The sequence below is a fragment of the Strix aluco genome, chromosome 18 (genome assembly GCF_031877795.1).
Source record: "Strix aluco isolate bStrAlu1 chromosome 18, bStrAlu1.hap1, whole genome shotgun sequence".
NCBI classification, from domain to species: domain Eukaryota; kingdom Metazoa; phylum Chordata; class Aves; order Strigiformes; family Strigidae; genus Strix; species Strix aluco.
In genome coordinates, this window is record NC_133948.1 from 2,957,113 (window position 1) to 2,972,930 (window position 15,818).

A 15,818-nucleotide genomic window follows, 5' to 3' on the forward strand; every position below is an offset into this window, starting at 1 on the left:
ACGTTTCTATAGAAATGCTTTTTGTGTGTGTGTGTGTTTTGGTAATTGACTTACGTTGTTTATTTAAAAAAAAAAAAACCACAAACCAGCCCCCCCACCACTCTACAAAACTGCAGTAAAATTCCTTGGCCTGGCTAAACAGTCGTGTAAAAGGAGCTGAGGAATCCCTCTGTGCAATGGCAAACCTGACTATTGTCTTTGAAGGGATGCTCCTTATCTAGGCCATTGTTCTAGCTTTCCTGTCTAATTTTTTTTAATGTTTTTTTTTACAGCCTCTTTTGATTTAACTCTTTATTCAGGCAGACAGTACAAAATTGAGTAGGGAAACAGTACGCACAGAACTAACCAGTCTTTTCACCTAAAGATGTCTTCCAAATTTATCTTTAAAGAAAAAAATCCAACAAAATCCACCCAAACTTGCTAGAAAAGGAATAAGGAGAAAGACAACTTGGAAGACCAAGTATGGAGTGCTAGTGCAGACAGGTGCATGTTTTTCTCTCACACTGCTCAGTTAAATTTTATTTTTATGTCTCTACTTAGGTTAACAATATTTATCCCTTAGAAAAAGTAGGTTATGTCTGAGGGTGAATAACGTGTCAACTTAAGGGATAGTTCTTCCCAGGAAATACTTTTAACAAATGTTATATATTTCCTCTTCACCACAGTGCCACAGAGGTCTGCATTCCATGTGACTGTTTTGGCTGGTTGCAATTCTTTTTTCTAAGGCAGTACTCGTGCTTGTTTTTTGAGAGGGGAAGTTTGTCTGTTCTCTGCCAAGAACACCAAATACCAAACGTTCTACTAGTTACTATATTAGGCTGAGTCATGATAACTGTAAACTTTGTGGGTTTTTATTCCATGAAGAGTACTAATTTGCTACAGTGCCACTTACAGCAACATATAAAGGTGATCTGCAGATTAAACGTTGTTTGAAGCCTCTAATGAGAGAGGAGAAGGGGGCTGCCACCTTAAATATGGATGAAAGATGCCTCTCAGCTTTCTGAAGGGTTAATTATTCTTCTCTGATTTTCTGAGGTTTGTGTGGATTAGGATTTGTTTTTCTCATCAGCTGAAGCCTTGCATCGCTAACAGAGCTGTCGGCTCTGGGAAGTTGATGAGCCAGAAGGTAGAACACAAATGTGTGTGGCAGCTACTGTGCACAAACTTTTATTTGTGGACACTTAGTGCTTTCATGCAAGATAATGTCCTCCATTCCTAGATACCTCACAGTTAACCTTTTGTGTGAACACTTCCCAAATGTATTAATATGAATTATCTAGTGTGCTGTGATCATGCACCTTAACTTATGGCATAAGAAGCTTGTTGTTCTCTAGTTATCCTAGGAAGTTCTCCCCAAGAAATAGAATGTCTAATGTAAAAATGATATGAAATCCTAATTTACTTTTTAGTATATAAAAAGGAAAATTACAGTCTGTGTTAACAGGTTACATCCAAGCTCTCTGTCAAGGCTACAAAATACGCCTCGTGTGTGCTGGGAAACACAAGTGGAAGAAAAGAACAATGGTCCTGAAAATGTCCATGTTGAATTCAGTGAATCTCTTGAAGAGGCTTTCATTAACATTTGCTTGTTTTCATAATGCTAGAAGCAGGCTGAACAGATTTTCATACAAATAGGGCACAATGTATCTAATTCTGACCTGCAAGAATCCTGCAGTTCTGGCTCATGGCCCTTCTTGGCAAGTGTCAGCCACACTGAACAGCTTTTGCTTCTTCACTTAATTTAATTCTTCCCTCCCCTGGGCATTATGAAAAGCTATATCTTGCAGACATTGCAAGTAATTGGAATGGCTGTAAATATTTAATATTTTAAGTTTGAAAACAACTGATTTCTAGTCTTCCATTTAGCAGTGTTTGTTCTTTTGTTTTGTGTTTTTTGAAGTGAAGAAAAAAGAACATGGTTCTCCTCACCCAAATTCAAATATTCAAATTCAAATAGCTGTTTGCAAAGTGCTGTGCGTCGTGCGTTATATTAGTTCTTTTAAATGCAAGAGGGCTGTACTATATAGTTTCTGTGAACTATTCCTTAAAGAAAATATGAAAAACTCTTTTCTCATTTCTTTTACTTTTCTTCACAGAATTAGAATAAGAAATAAGCAATTCTTAGAAATCCTTATTTGCTGATAGAAATTTGTGTGAAACTATAGTACAAATCTATTGCATTCAGTACACTGGTTATACTGAGTCTTGTTTATATGTATTTTTAATCTTATAGTTGTATCAAGTCACTTAATAGAACCGTACCCTTTAATCGTGACAAATTTCATTAATACCAAATTGGCCAGAACTAAATGCTAGGGATGTGATTTTGGTTTGGGTGGTTTTTTGGTGTTTGTTGGTGTTTTTTCCTGTAAACAGTTTGGTTGTGAAGATCCATTCAACATTAAAACAAACTCAAAGGCAAAGGAATACGCAGGTTGAAATAAGAACTGGTCACATCATTAATGTACTTTGTGAACATGATTTTACTGAAAGCTTTTTTGCTTTATTTGGTATTTTAATTTGGAAATGCAGTAAATGCAGTTGTGTGTCTTACTGCTTTTTAGGTTGGTGGAACAAAAGCTGGAGTTGTCCGTTTCTTGGGAGAAACTGACTTTGCTAAAGGAGAATGGTGTGGAGTAGAACTGGATGAACCTCTGGGAAAGAATGATGGAGCTGTTGCTGGAACAAGGTTAGTCTATCATCAGATAGCAGCTGCCTTAAAGGTTTTGCATCTCTATATTCTATTTTGGTTTTTTAATATCTTACATGAAATTGTGTATCAAGGGAGGTAGGTAGGCTGTAAACCTGATTGTCTGCTGATGCTGGTGGGGGATCGTTAGACACTGATTTGAATTTTTTGACGCCTACACATCTCTGAAAGTCTGTATCAACCCCACATTCATGGGATTAGTTGATCTCTCCTACTCCCATGTGAGTTTTATTCATAGACTGGTAATGGAAAACACAATTTCCTGCTTTTTGACAGTCTGCTTGGAATGAATGCTCAGTTAAGAAAATATCTCTGGGTATGTAATCACTGAACTTAAGGGAAATCTTTCTGCATCGCAGGAACAGAAAGCTCCTATACCAATATTTGCCTCATTGTAAAGATTAGGAACAGTATAACTGCTTCCTCCAGTAAGTCACACTTAAGAGAGCATTACTTCACATTACAAGTTAACCTCCTTTCTCATTAAGTATAAGGAACTGTCCTTTAATTCATTTAAAAGAGGTTTTACAAGGATTGTGCCACCTTAACATAGGTGATCGCAACTTAAATTTTAAGTGGCTTTTGTCTATATATAGCCAAAGGTATATGTTCTGTATAATCAAATATGCATACATGTGTAGGTAAGTATGCAATAAAATATAAAACTACTTGATTTGATTAAAATCTGTTTTTTATTTTTAACTCTCTGCTATCACATTTGCTGTTGGCAGTTCAGAGGAATGTATCAAAGAGGAAAGCTATGCATGTTAAACTTTGAACCTGAATGGAATTTTTAGGCAACAGAGCTCTAGCTCAAGAGTTTACCCGGTTGAATTTCTGAAGTCTGATATAATCATGTGGTTTCAGTTTCTGAAAGTCTCCTGTCCGAAACTAGTGTTAAAAAAAAAAAAATAATTGCAATCTAATATAGATTAGGTTGTCGCCAGCTGTTACCCGTCCTTTAATACTTTCAGACTATTGATCTAGAATTCTTAGTGAAGCCAGACCATGTATCTGAAAAGACAGCTGTTAATTTAGTGCTCTCATCTGTCTGCTTTGCTTTTTCTAAAGGTATTTTCAGTGTCAGCCAAAATACGGTTTGTTTGCTCCAGTCCACAAAGTTACGAAGATTGGATTCCCGTCAACCACACCAGCGAAAGCGAAGACAACTGTGCGAAAAGTGATTGCAACTCCCACAGCCCTGAAACGGAGTCCAAGTGCATCTTCCCTGAGCTCTCTCAGTTCTGTGGCATCTTCAGTAAGCAGCAAGCCAAGCCGTACAGGACTAGTAAGCTTCTTTTTCTATTGCATGCTTTACCTTCCCAAGCAGGAATCCACGTGGCACTTGCCTGTGGTCTACTTGCGTAAATTGAGAATAGAACACATCTTGGGCAGAGCACAATACACATTTAATTGTGCTCTCTTTTTCACTCAAAGCATGCATGAAGGAAGGAAATCTTAGCTAGCCCTGAAGAATAGCTGAATATTTGAATATTTAAGCTTACAAAGTTAATTCAGGCTAACTGAGTTATCGCAATAAGAAAGGGGCTTGTGATGCCAACAAACTGAAAAGGCATCAGTGTTCTCTGACTGGACTCTCCATTTAGTTGTTCATTTTCCTAGCACTGCCTCTGTCGTATGGGGTTTGTGTTTGAGGATCTGGTATGCACTAAAGCTTCCATAGATCAATCTTGATTTATTAAGCAGGAAGCTTCAAATTGTCTAAAATGTAAAAGGTTTTCTTTTACTGTTAAAGAGATGAGTCAGCTGAGATACAGAAGTATTAATTGTCAAGTCTTGCTGACAAAAAGCCTCTTTCTTTTCTTTTAGATTTTGTTTTAATCCTATGAACTCATAAAGGCTAAATGTTGCAAAGTACAGTGGCGCAGGCGAATTCTAACACAGTACTAATTCCACCTAATACACTTACTATGGATTCTTTTAAAATTACTCTGTTACATAAGTGTCCTAGTCTTGGGTTGCAGCAGTAAACCAGAAATCTTATGGGAAAGCTGAATTTTAAAAAGTCTCTCTTTTAAGGCAATTAAAGCAGAGCAATAATTGGTTTTTTTCCAGAGTCACCCTAGATTTTTGCTTTCTTTAAACCGAAGTACATAAATACATCTATTAGAAAGAGATCTCTTGTAACTCCCACTGATCTGGAACCGGTTAGCTGGCAGGCTGTCCCACTGACCAGCAGGTGCAGAACAGAGGTGACTTATTGTACTCCTTCAAAACTGATGCAGATTACAAGCAAACAGAGGTCAGCAGTTGGTCAGGGCAACAGGGTTAATACCTTACCACAAAAAGCATGGGGGGGTTTTATTTGGCACAAGCAGTGGGAGTTTAGTACTGAATGCACTCTGGCAGTTGCACTTCTAGCTGCAGAGTGCCCCCTAGTTTGAAATCGGAGCATTAACAAGTGGTGCTACTCAGGGCGGACTTTGGGAGCCGATGATGAAGCATTAATATGGACCTCGAGGTTTTATTTGGTGTGCTATGATACTCTAAGCAGCAAGAGAGTACAGTTAGACATTGTAAATGTCTACAGTGTATTTGCTTATTTTGCCTCTGTGTTGTTCCCCAGGGCTTCTGCATGTTTTGGGCCATAAAATACAAAGTTTCTGTAATCCATTGTTTCTGGAATTACAGTTCCAGCTTTCTTCCAACTCTTTTTCTAAGGCAACATGAGCATTTAGTTACTATCCAAGTTAAAAGAAGTGTCAAAATAATTCTGACACTTCTTGTTTTTTAAGTTAAGCTGCTGAAGAAAGAGGATTTCCCGAAATTGGTTTTGACACAGCAGACTTTTCTTGCTCCAGTTTCTAGGAAAATTGTACCTTATCTGGAAATTGCTGGGCTCCTACATAGTCTTCTCAATTATTCAGGGCTGTTGCTGTTTTCTTCTTCCTGTGTAAGAAAAGCAGCTATCAGAGTAGATGATCTAATGATTTAAGAGGGCTGCCTGTTACAATTTGCATTTATCGCCAAGTCTGAAGGACGTTGATGTTTCTCTGAAATCTTTTGGAGTTCTTTTGGAATCAGGAATTAAGTTTGGTTCAAAGAGATAGAGTTGTTAAAAAGCAACACGTTCCGGAATGAGATATCTTCTAGAAACAGAGGATCTGAAACAACTAATCTAAGCGTCAAAGTGGAAGATGGTTTATTCTGTCTCGTACCTTTTCAGTCACTTGATACAGCATTTGCAATGGGCTGTAGATGTATCGTTCAAGGCTGTGAGTAGGCAAGTTAGAAAAGTTGTGTAGCAATCATAACAGAAGGGGAAGTGTGTTTTTGTGATGACAGGAGGATACGTCCGTGTTATGCTTTCTGTTGGGGAATGTTGTCCCATGCCAGCATTCCAGGCTGTGTATGGCAACTGTATTTCAACATTTTGATCTCTGAAAGGATCAGAGAAGAAACATGCTCCTATTCTTGGGCAATACTATTAGACAGAGCTAAAGGTTAACATAACAGAAGAGCAAGCCTTTATTTACTGGTTTTTGTTTTACATAAGGCTTTAACTGAGATGTCATTCTCGTTTAATACTTAGACAAATTTCTGAGCTGTTAAGCTTAAAGTCAGTTTTTAGAAGCTGTATTGGATTTTTTTGGCTCAGTTTTTGCTGTTTTCGCAACTCTTGCTCACTTTTACTACATAATTTCAGTTTATTTACTTTCCTTTCTAGCTCAAGAACTCTTGAGGAAGTAGAAGACAGGGTCATGCTGAATTTTCACTGACACTGGTTCCATTCAGTGAAGCAGAGATCATGCAAAGTCAAGGAAAACCATTTTAGCTATGGTTCTCCAGATTGATTCGTTTTTATCTGTACTCTTTAATTTTTTTCCAGAAGTAATTTAATTCCAAGTGATATAAACATATGTTTTAATCAGATACCAATTGTTCTTCTTCACAAGGTTTTAGCTGTAAGGCTGGCTTTTTAGGTCAAGGTAAATGCTTTTCATCCTGCATCCTGGATGTTTTATTGCCATAGTAGAGGTGTAAAATGCTAGTTGGAGTTCCTAAAGCTTTTGATAAAGAATTTGGAAATGTCATACTGTTGCTGGTGACCCAAGATGATGACTTGGTAACTAGAGGCACAATGTTTTTAACTTGCTAAATGGCTGCCTTTATTTTTTTTTAATGCAAAAAGATGCTTAGAAACATAACAAGCTAGGCTTTGTGTGAGTCTACTAAGCACACCTTCAATAGAGTCCAGCCTTTTGTTTTCACTTCAACCCTTCTGTCTCCTACACACTACCTGCTGATTGCTACAAAGCAGTCTTACTACACACGTATGGCCATTGTTAAATTCTAGAAAATAAAGTAATTTAAATGTAAACGGAGAGTGTACAGTATAGCACAGAAAGCATTTGCTTTACTAACCCAATGTTTGTAGAGTCTGGAGACATCCCTTGTTTTCACTTGATACGGAATGATTTTTAACTAACTTACTTTGTGAAGTTGACAGAAACATCCTCCCGGTATGCAAGAAAAATTTCTGGTACCACAGCCCTGCAGGAGGCACTGAAGGAGAAGCAGCAACACATTGAACAGCTCCTGGCAGAAAGGGACCTGGAGAGGGCAGAAGTTGCAAAAGCAACCAGTCACGTAGGGGAAATAGAGCAGGAATTAGCACTTGTTCGCGATGGACATGACCGGGTAAGAGTGGTGTTGCTGTTCTTAAAATAGAGGCTTTAAGACAATTAACTTCATTTCAAAAATGGTGTTTTCTTCTTGAAACGGTCTGGGAGTACAAGGTGGTGTTCTAAAATAAAGTAGTCCACACCTATGAGATCTTCCTTGTGGGAGCTTTGGCTTGATGAGATAGCAAATCTATTTCATTTAACTAATTCTGGTTGAACTTCTCTACGCATCTCAATAAGCGATGGTTTTGTTTTATTATATGCATATTTGAATATGATAACATTCCTGTGCCTTGGCCCATCACTTTACCAAATTGTGATTACTGAGGTATAGATGCATAACTTGGAAAAAATTTCCAAGAATATTTTTCTTATTCCTCCTGCTAATTAGCATGTACTGGAGATGGAAGCAAAAATGGACCAGCTACGAGCCATGGTGGAGGCTGCTGATAGGGAGAAAGTGGAGCTTCTCAACCAACTTGAGGAAGAGAAAAGGTAACTGAAAACTGTCTATATTAGTATAACTCCATTAAAAATAAACTTTGCATTAAAAGCAAATGCTGTGATAACTTTGAAATATGAAACACATTTCAAATAATGCAGATCCGGATAATTATTGTATAAAATTGTATTGCAGTTTCTTAAAATTAATACTAAAGAAGAAACTCTCTTAAATTTGGTGAGGGAAAGCCAAAGAAAGTGGATTTTTTTAGAAGCTGTAACTATTGTTCACAGCTGAATTTCATGCAAGTCATTCCTTTTATTATTGCTTTCTGTTATGAAGGATTTTATTCCTACTCATGTGAAATTAATGGATCATGCCTGATCTTCTTTGAAATGCTCTTCTTCCACTTCAAAATGAAGATTTTGATAATCTCATTTCCTGACAGTGTTGGATTAGGAATTTACAGTTTAGTTCTCTTGTGAATAATTTACTACTACTTGTCATGTACTTCTAGGTAGGGTCTGTATTTTACAGGAAAATCAGCAAAGCCATTAATTTCAATGCCTTTTCCAGTTGCCTTTTGAAACCACTTGAAGAAAAGAACTGAGATTAACACATAGGTAAAGTAAGGTTAGGAAAGGAAATAATCTGATAAACTATTGGGACAAGGTTAGGTGAGGAAATAATCTGATAGATCGTTTTGGTGGATTTGGAATGCTTTTGAAAAGTGAGAGCCTATTTAGAAACCCGTTGTGAGTCTGCCCTGTAGGCTTGTGTGCGCCCCTGAAATCGGTCAGATGTCAACCTCTCTGAAAGGCCTCCTTAAAACTAGAAATCAGAGATGAGAAAAATGGTAAACCCTGGGCAATTCCTTTACAATTTTCGTGTTGCCTTTTTATGGGACCCACTCTACCTGAATTTTTAAAACAAGCAGTAGAGTTAGGTCTGGAATTTTTTGTATATTCTCTATGAAATAATGCAGTGGACTTTTAAAATTTAAAAAAAAAAAAAAAGGGACAGCTTTGCAGCACCTCGGGTAGCCTGGCTGTGGACCTGCTTTTGCTGAATGCCAGGTCAGTGGGGGTCTGTTTTACCGCAATCCTCCATGGCCTTGAGCTCACCTTCAGCGTGTTGCTAGGCAGCGTGGCAGTGCCGCTCTGCGCCTGCTACCCATTCACCAAAGTGACATCCTGCAGCCAGGAAAGCATTTCACAGCTTCAGCAGTGTAATATTTTTCCTTCCTCCTAACCACTCTAGGCTTATTTACTTTGAAAGTTCTCTGTAATATGTATTCGAGTCAGTCTCCAGTGACTGGAAGTCAAATAATCTTTAATCCGCTGTTTTCCAAAGCACATTGGTGAGACCCACTTCCAGTAATAAGTTCTTACTGTCCTTTTATTTTAGACATCCATCACTTGTAACTCCCTTTGATACAATGATTTCTACATCTGTCAGTCAAGCTGTGGGTACCGGCAATGTGTGTAATTCAAAGGAAAGAAGACATGCTTGTCTCTTCCTTTGCAACATCTTACAGTGTTGAAAGGATCAAGGGGAAAAGGAGGAGATCTGGCCCCTTGTTTGTTGGGGTATACCAGAGTCAGGGGAGGGAAGAAATAACTTTTTACAAATCTTATTTTAAGTCAGATATTAGCTTCTCACTTCTGTCTTCTCATTCTAAGACTCCTCTAATGGGCCGGGCAAGTCAGTGTTCTTGATTGCGCTCCCATTCTGCATCTTGCAGTTCATCTTGACACCTAACATGTTTGTCTAGGCTAGATTTTGATGCAAGTTGACCAGCACAATTCTAGAAGGCCTGTGGGTATCTTGGATGTGTCGCAACTTTCTGACTGTTTCTTAGGTGAATGGTAGAATATACTAAATGTGAGATCAAACTGTTCATTTAGGTCACCTCTTTTGAGGATGTGCAGAAGGGTGAAAGAATGAGAGAATCAGTGATGACTTAAAGGTTTTCTTTTTATCTCGTCAGGAAATGCAACAAAATTCTTTATAGAGCTGCAGGAAGACTGATGCCCTACTTTGTCAGTGGTTGTGTTTTAAAGACAATGGCTTTCCTTCTCTCCGATGCGAGAGATTTCTCCTTAGTGTTTCTTGCGGTTTGCTGGTACAATCAGAATGATGTCACTGTAGTTCTGATTTCCACTGAAAAGTCAGCTCGAAAGCATTTTCTTTCAAAGTTATCTGAATTTTAATAAATTGTCCCCACAGGAAAGTTGAAGACCTTCAGTTCCGTGTGGAAGAAGAATCCATTACCAAAGGAGACCTAGAGGTAAAATATCTCCAGCTTTGTAAACAGGGTGTAGTAGGACACAGAAACGCAGTCAGTTCAGATTAAGTGTACTGTTCTCCAGAAGAGAAAGGCAGGAATGATTAATAGATGCAATACCAAGCATATGCAAAGCACATGAAAGCGATTCCCAGTTCTTCAGTCCATGAGTAAGCTACCTGTCCTGGAACTACAGGATTGCACCCTTAATTCAGTTACACGCTTTGACAAGGGTTGTACTGTGAAATGGCTGTAGTTGTTTCAAGTAATTAATTCAGAGAAAACTCGACTTTTTGATGCTTTATTTTATATCTTACTAATGTTTCTGAAATTTCTTAAAAGTAACCACCACCAAAAAATCATTTTGAAGTCATGAAATTGCAAGTTAATATTTATGCCTTTGAAAATTGTCTTCAGTCAATTTTTTGAATAATCCCTGTGCTTTCCTTAGGGAAGATTGATTAACAAAGAGTGTTTTGTCCTGAGAGTTACTGTACACAAAATCTAAACAGCAATTAATGTGTGCAGTTTTTATTTCTACTGTTTGTATAACTATAATGTTGGGCCAAAACACAGGATGTTGTTATACAATCAGAATAGGAAAAAAATTAATGAAGGTTTACTCTCAGATATTTGAATCCTGCCAATTTTTATCCCATATTTCAAATTAAAAAGCAAGATACTTTTTAATTGTTCTACTCTGTTGTTGTCTAATCAGAAAAATGTTAGAACTTCTTGCACAGCATAAAGTACAAACTTATTTAACTCGTGTTCCTGTAAACCATTTATGACCAAAGTGCTAGCCTTATGAAAAGTATTCATTTCATATAACATTTCTTTTATTTTAGTCTTCCATTCATTTTAAGATACCTATCTAGACTCTTCATAGAATGCTTCTTTTATTGTTTAGTCCATGGAAAAATTTTAATTTTTTATTTTATGTTAAATCAGTTGATAGTCATGGCAAACCATCTTTAAAGACTCTGGTTTGTCAAGATGCATAACATCGAGAGTTTAAACTGAATTTAAGGTAATGAAACTGTTGTTTGTGTTGGAATGATAGTGCTAAGTCTGCAGGTGAAATATTTTTGTTTGTTTGTTTTTTTAATTTTACTGATAGCGAAAGAGGCAGATTTCGGAAGACCCAGAAAATGTAAGAGGGCACTTAACTGTGCAGAGACATCCCATGTTAACAGATTGTGTGCAGAAAATGCTTATACTTATTCACTAACTGCATAATCTGTTATTGAAACATTGACTCTAGTATTTGTGTGCATGTTGCTTTCAGAGCAATTACAACATTTATCAAAAGGAATGTGTGTAATGACTAAACGTTGTAATCCCCATTAACTGAAGAGAGGGCGAATGTGTCATTAGAATTCTTTAGGATCAAAATCTTTGCAACTAATTGAAGAGTATAGGAGCTTGTAGAAAATGACTGTCCAGGATGTTGTAATGTCTTTCATTGAAATGCAGGATTTTAGCTGTTTTCTTCACAAAATTCTGCATGCTTTCCTATGAGCTCCTATTGCTGTTCAATAGATGCAGTATGCAATTAGCCAGTTAAATTTTTCTGAGGAAAAAAATTGGTATGTTCCCCACCTTCCCTTATCTTTTTTGACATGAAATGCTAAGGGGAGAGACGATTAAAAATATCTGAAGAATTAGAGTGCAAAGCTGTCTGTTTTTACCGTATCTTCATGTAGCTTCTCTTCAAATTGTGTGGGAAAAACTCTGCTACTGGATAATAGAAATTGCCTTACAAGACGTTTAAGCAACCCTCCTGCTTCCATAGCTCAGAATAGTGGAATTTAAAAGCCCTTTCTTTGATTGAACTCGGGAAAATTTATCCCAGGTTGCCTCCTCTGCTGCATCCCCAGCCCAAATAGGAAGTTCTCAAGACTAAAACTGGTTTCCTGCTGTGCGTTCTTAGGTGGTCCTTTTGCGAAGCTACTTCAGCGATCTGGGTCTCCTCTATTCTTCCAATCGGGCTCACGGTGTGTTAGAAGTAAATCTGCATGTGCCCTTCCTTTCTCTTGTTTTGTGCACTCCTTGTTTAATCCTATCTACTCCCGACTTCCCTATTCCAGTTTTTCCATAAAAAATTGACATCTTCACTCTCTAAAGGAGAGGAGTGGGTGATCACTTGGTCTCCAGGCTAATGCTTCATAATCTCAGTCGTGTTCTGTGATTGTTACCCCAGCACGAAGGGAGTGAAGGTCGTCTTGCCCCTATCCTAGAACTGATTATCAGCATTTATGGCTTCAGCACAATCTCACAGTTTGACCTAAAGATGGAGAATTCAACAGTAAGGTTTATTTTGATCCGAAAGAGTAGCTAGAATACACAAGTGCTGAAAATAGCTGATGACTGGTTTCTGAAGTTTATTTAAGTGGCATTCTTTGAGGTTCAAGGCAGAGTAAGGCTCGTCCCATTTCTCTACCACTCTTAATCTGACTGTGAAGCTTTGGAGAAGGTGAAGATGCTTCCTTTGTTGGTGGTGGTTGTGGTTTTTTATTTTCTGTTTTTCTTTTCCATCCAAGTGAAGGTTTACAATCAAATTCTTTTCTTCTTTTTGTACTATTCTGCTCTTCTCAGTTTACTGTGCTCTGGATTTCCTCAAAGAGGAACATAATCATTAAGATATTTCTCTCTAGATGATCAGGAGAGAAATTTGAGTGATTCAAAATTTTGCAGTGATTTTTACCTCAGGGAAACCAGAGCATGTCCCTTGGAAGTCAGAATTCTTTAAAGAAATAATCCCTCATGCCCTAAATGGGGGAAAAGGTGTCTAGCAAAGATCTCTGGAGTATTTTTTTTTTAATCTTTTATTTCCATTTTGGTAGGGTTTTAACTTATTTTCCTTTGTATATATACATATAAATATACATATGTACATATAAATGTACATATACATATAAAGGAAATATATAAGAGATGGGATTAAAAAAGCCCCCAGTAATCAGTGATGGTATATCTGAGCTTTGCAGCAGTAAAGCAATGTCTGTAAAATTAATGATCAAAGTGTTTTGGGTTTTATATAATGTAGAAAAACTTAAGCTAGCTTATTTTGCAAAGTCATGCAGGGAGAATTCTGCAACTCTCAGATTTGGGGTTTCTTGGTTTTATTAGATCCCTTTGGTGTATTAGAGCAAGGAAGGTATGAATATTCAATTTTTTAAAATAGATTACTTTTCAGGCTTCCAATTTTGTTGTGGATCAGAACTAATACTAACCTGTCTCAGAGAGAAGACTGAATTATAATGTTATTTCCCTTAGAATACTTAGTTCCATTTTCAAAGGCTGTGGGAGGCGAAAACAATAATCCGTGTTCTCATGGGTTTTTTTTCCCCCTCATACGCACTGAAGATCTTCCACTGATAGAGAAACAAATCTGATACGGAATTTAAAAAACAGACAAATCTAAGAAGCAACTTTTAGTGTTAGTAGATTTTAGTATTTTGGACCTAGTAACTACATAGTAAAAGAGTCGACCGTTTTCAGCTGGAAAAACATTTATAAAGTTAAACCTCCAGATGTCTGCATCCTTTTGGGAAAGAAGATAACTTGATGTCCGAAGGAATACTGTGTTTGGAGTAAAAGAGGACTGAAGGAAAACAAGAGGCTCATCCCCATCCCACTTGCTCTGCAGAGACTACATAAGATCTTTAACTGCTGCAGCTGGTTTGGAGGCATTACTAATCAGCTTGTCACTCTATAAATAACACAGTTCTGTAGGGATTTTTAAATATCATATTGCAAAGATCAGAGAAGCAGCAGTGTCCTGCCAGCTGTGCACACACTGCTGCACTGCGGCTTTGGCATGAGTGTGACTTTGGAATTATTCACGCATCTTCCTGCCTTTTTCAATTCTTTCAATCCAGTGTTCAGTGGGTAGCTGTTCGGGTTGCAGGACTCTCTTCTGTTAATAGTAGTTTGTAGGGTTTGGGGGTTACTGTGTTACTTTGTTCTGCAGAAAATTAACTGTGACAGTTAAGCTGTGTGGCGAATTTTCATCAAGACTGGTGGATGCAACTTCTTTGGTTAATAAACACATCTTCAACTTCATCCAGTCTTCTTCTGGACATCCACCTGACTCTTAATGTGGGCAAGCCTTGTAAAGCTCCTCTTCTTGGAAAAGACACTGTGAAGCAACAACAGACTTTCATAATCCTTTTAATTTAGATTGTTTAGTAAATTCAACCTAATAGTGACCTGCCAGAATTGACACAATACTCGAATCTCGGCACTTCAGAACTAAGCATGGCACCTGGTTCTTACCTCTTTATATTTCTTTTTTCTCCTCCCCACCCCTCACCTTTTCCCCACTTCAGAGGTGCAAGGCACATTTGAACTAGCTGCTGGACTTTACCTCCATCTCTCAAAGTTCAAGCTTTCTTGTGGGCCTCTGGGAGTATCTGGATATCAAGCCAGAATATCCAGTATTCTGTGTTCTTGCTAAAAATTCTACCTCTTTGTAAGCAAAAGGCAGAAAGTACCTACTCAATTTCATCTGCTTCCTGCTTCTCTTTAGGAACTTATTAAAATGACAAAGATCTTATATCTTTTTTCCTTACTTCCACATCTTGTTTAATGTATTTAGACTTCAGTAACTATAGAGCAACCAGACGGATTCACTTTTTTACCTGGTTTTGGAGAATCTTACTTGTTGCTTGTTTCCTTCCTGAAAAAGGAGGAGGAGGAAGAACTAGGAGGCTTCTGCAGTTACAGACAACTATTTTCTTTCTATTTCTATTCAAATAATTCATACCATAGTGACAAATGAACCTTAATGTTCCCAGGTCTTGGCCAAAAAGATTTTTATGGCTGAGACTTGAGATACAGCTACTATTTAAAAAAAAAAAAAAAAATTAAAAAGTTTTGATTTGCCACATGAGCTTCAGTGGTGAATTTTTGTCCCCTGGTTAATAACTAAATCATTTCTAAAATAAGCCCAGTACATTAAAGAAAAAGGTTAGTGGGATGACAAGGAAAGGGCCTTACCATCCTGTTAGAACAGATACAGATATATATACACATATATTTTTTTACATAACTATTCTAATTTGTGCTGAAAACTTCATGTACTGATAAATAACTTCTACTTGGCTGCATGAAACTTTTTTGTTCATATTTCTTTGTTTGTGATTTTCTTTTTTACTTTTTTTTTTTTTACACGTCAGTCCATTTACACTTTCAGTCCATCTTTCTCATCCATAGCATTTCCCTGTTCATTTTATCCACTGCATCTTCTCTGCTCATCATTGGTAGAAGATTCTGGCAGCACGGCCTGCATGTGGCTCCCTCTTCTTGTGCTGGCATGTGATGGTGGCACCGTTGTGTTCTCTTCCTTTCCCTTTTTACTAACAGACGCAGACCAAACTGGAGCATGCCCGCATTAAGGAGCTTGAACAGAGCCTGCTCTTTGAAAAGACCAAAGCTGACAAACTCCAGAGGGAGTTAGAAGACACTAGGGTAATGGTTTTCACTATTTAAATAACAAGACTGATTTGTGTTGTGGAAGATTTCTGATGACACAGTCTGCTGGGTATAACACATGCTGAAACAGATCCTTGCTCCTGCCGTGACCAGTACCTGCTATAGATATAGCTGGAACACTTTAAAAATAAGCATTAATTTTGAGCTTCAGTGTTGTGTGTGTGTGTACGCCTGTATATGTATACTCATTTCTTCAGGACAGTTCAGGTAAGATGTCTTAAAATGGCAAAATTA

General features: G+C 37.6%; 1 protein-coding gene across 4 annotated transcripts in view; it reads left to right on the forward strand.

The window, feature by feature from the left end:
• The window catches only part of CLIP1 (CAP-Gly domain containing linker protein 1), an 84,104-nt gene that overhangs the window by 38,283 nt on the left and 30,003 nt on the right, over positions 1–15,818 (forward strand). For 3 of the 4 annotated variants that reach the window (XM_074844354.1, XM_074844355.1, XM_074844356.1), the window contains 7 exons: positions 2,565–2,689; positions 3,782–3,998; positions 7,175–7,372; positions 7,748–7,851; positions 10,028–10,088; positions 11,206–11,238; positions 15,456–15,560. In XM_074844354.1, the coding sequence (XP_074700455.1) occupies positions 2,565–2,689; positions 3,782–3,998; positions 7,175–7,372; positions 7,748–7,851; positions 10,028–10,088; positions 11,206–11,238; positions 15,456–15,560 (843 nt within the window). The remainder of the gene's footprint in view (positions 1–2,564; positions 2,690–3,781; positions 3,999–7,174; positions 7,373–7,747; positions 7,852–10,027; positions 10,089–11,205; positions 11,239–15,455; positions 15,561–15,818) is intronic. The other variant, XM_074844359.1, reaches the window with a different exon arrangement.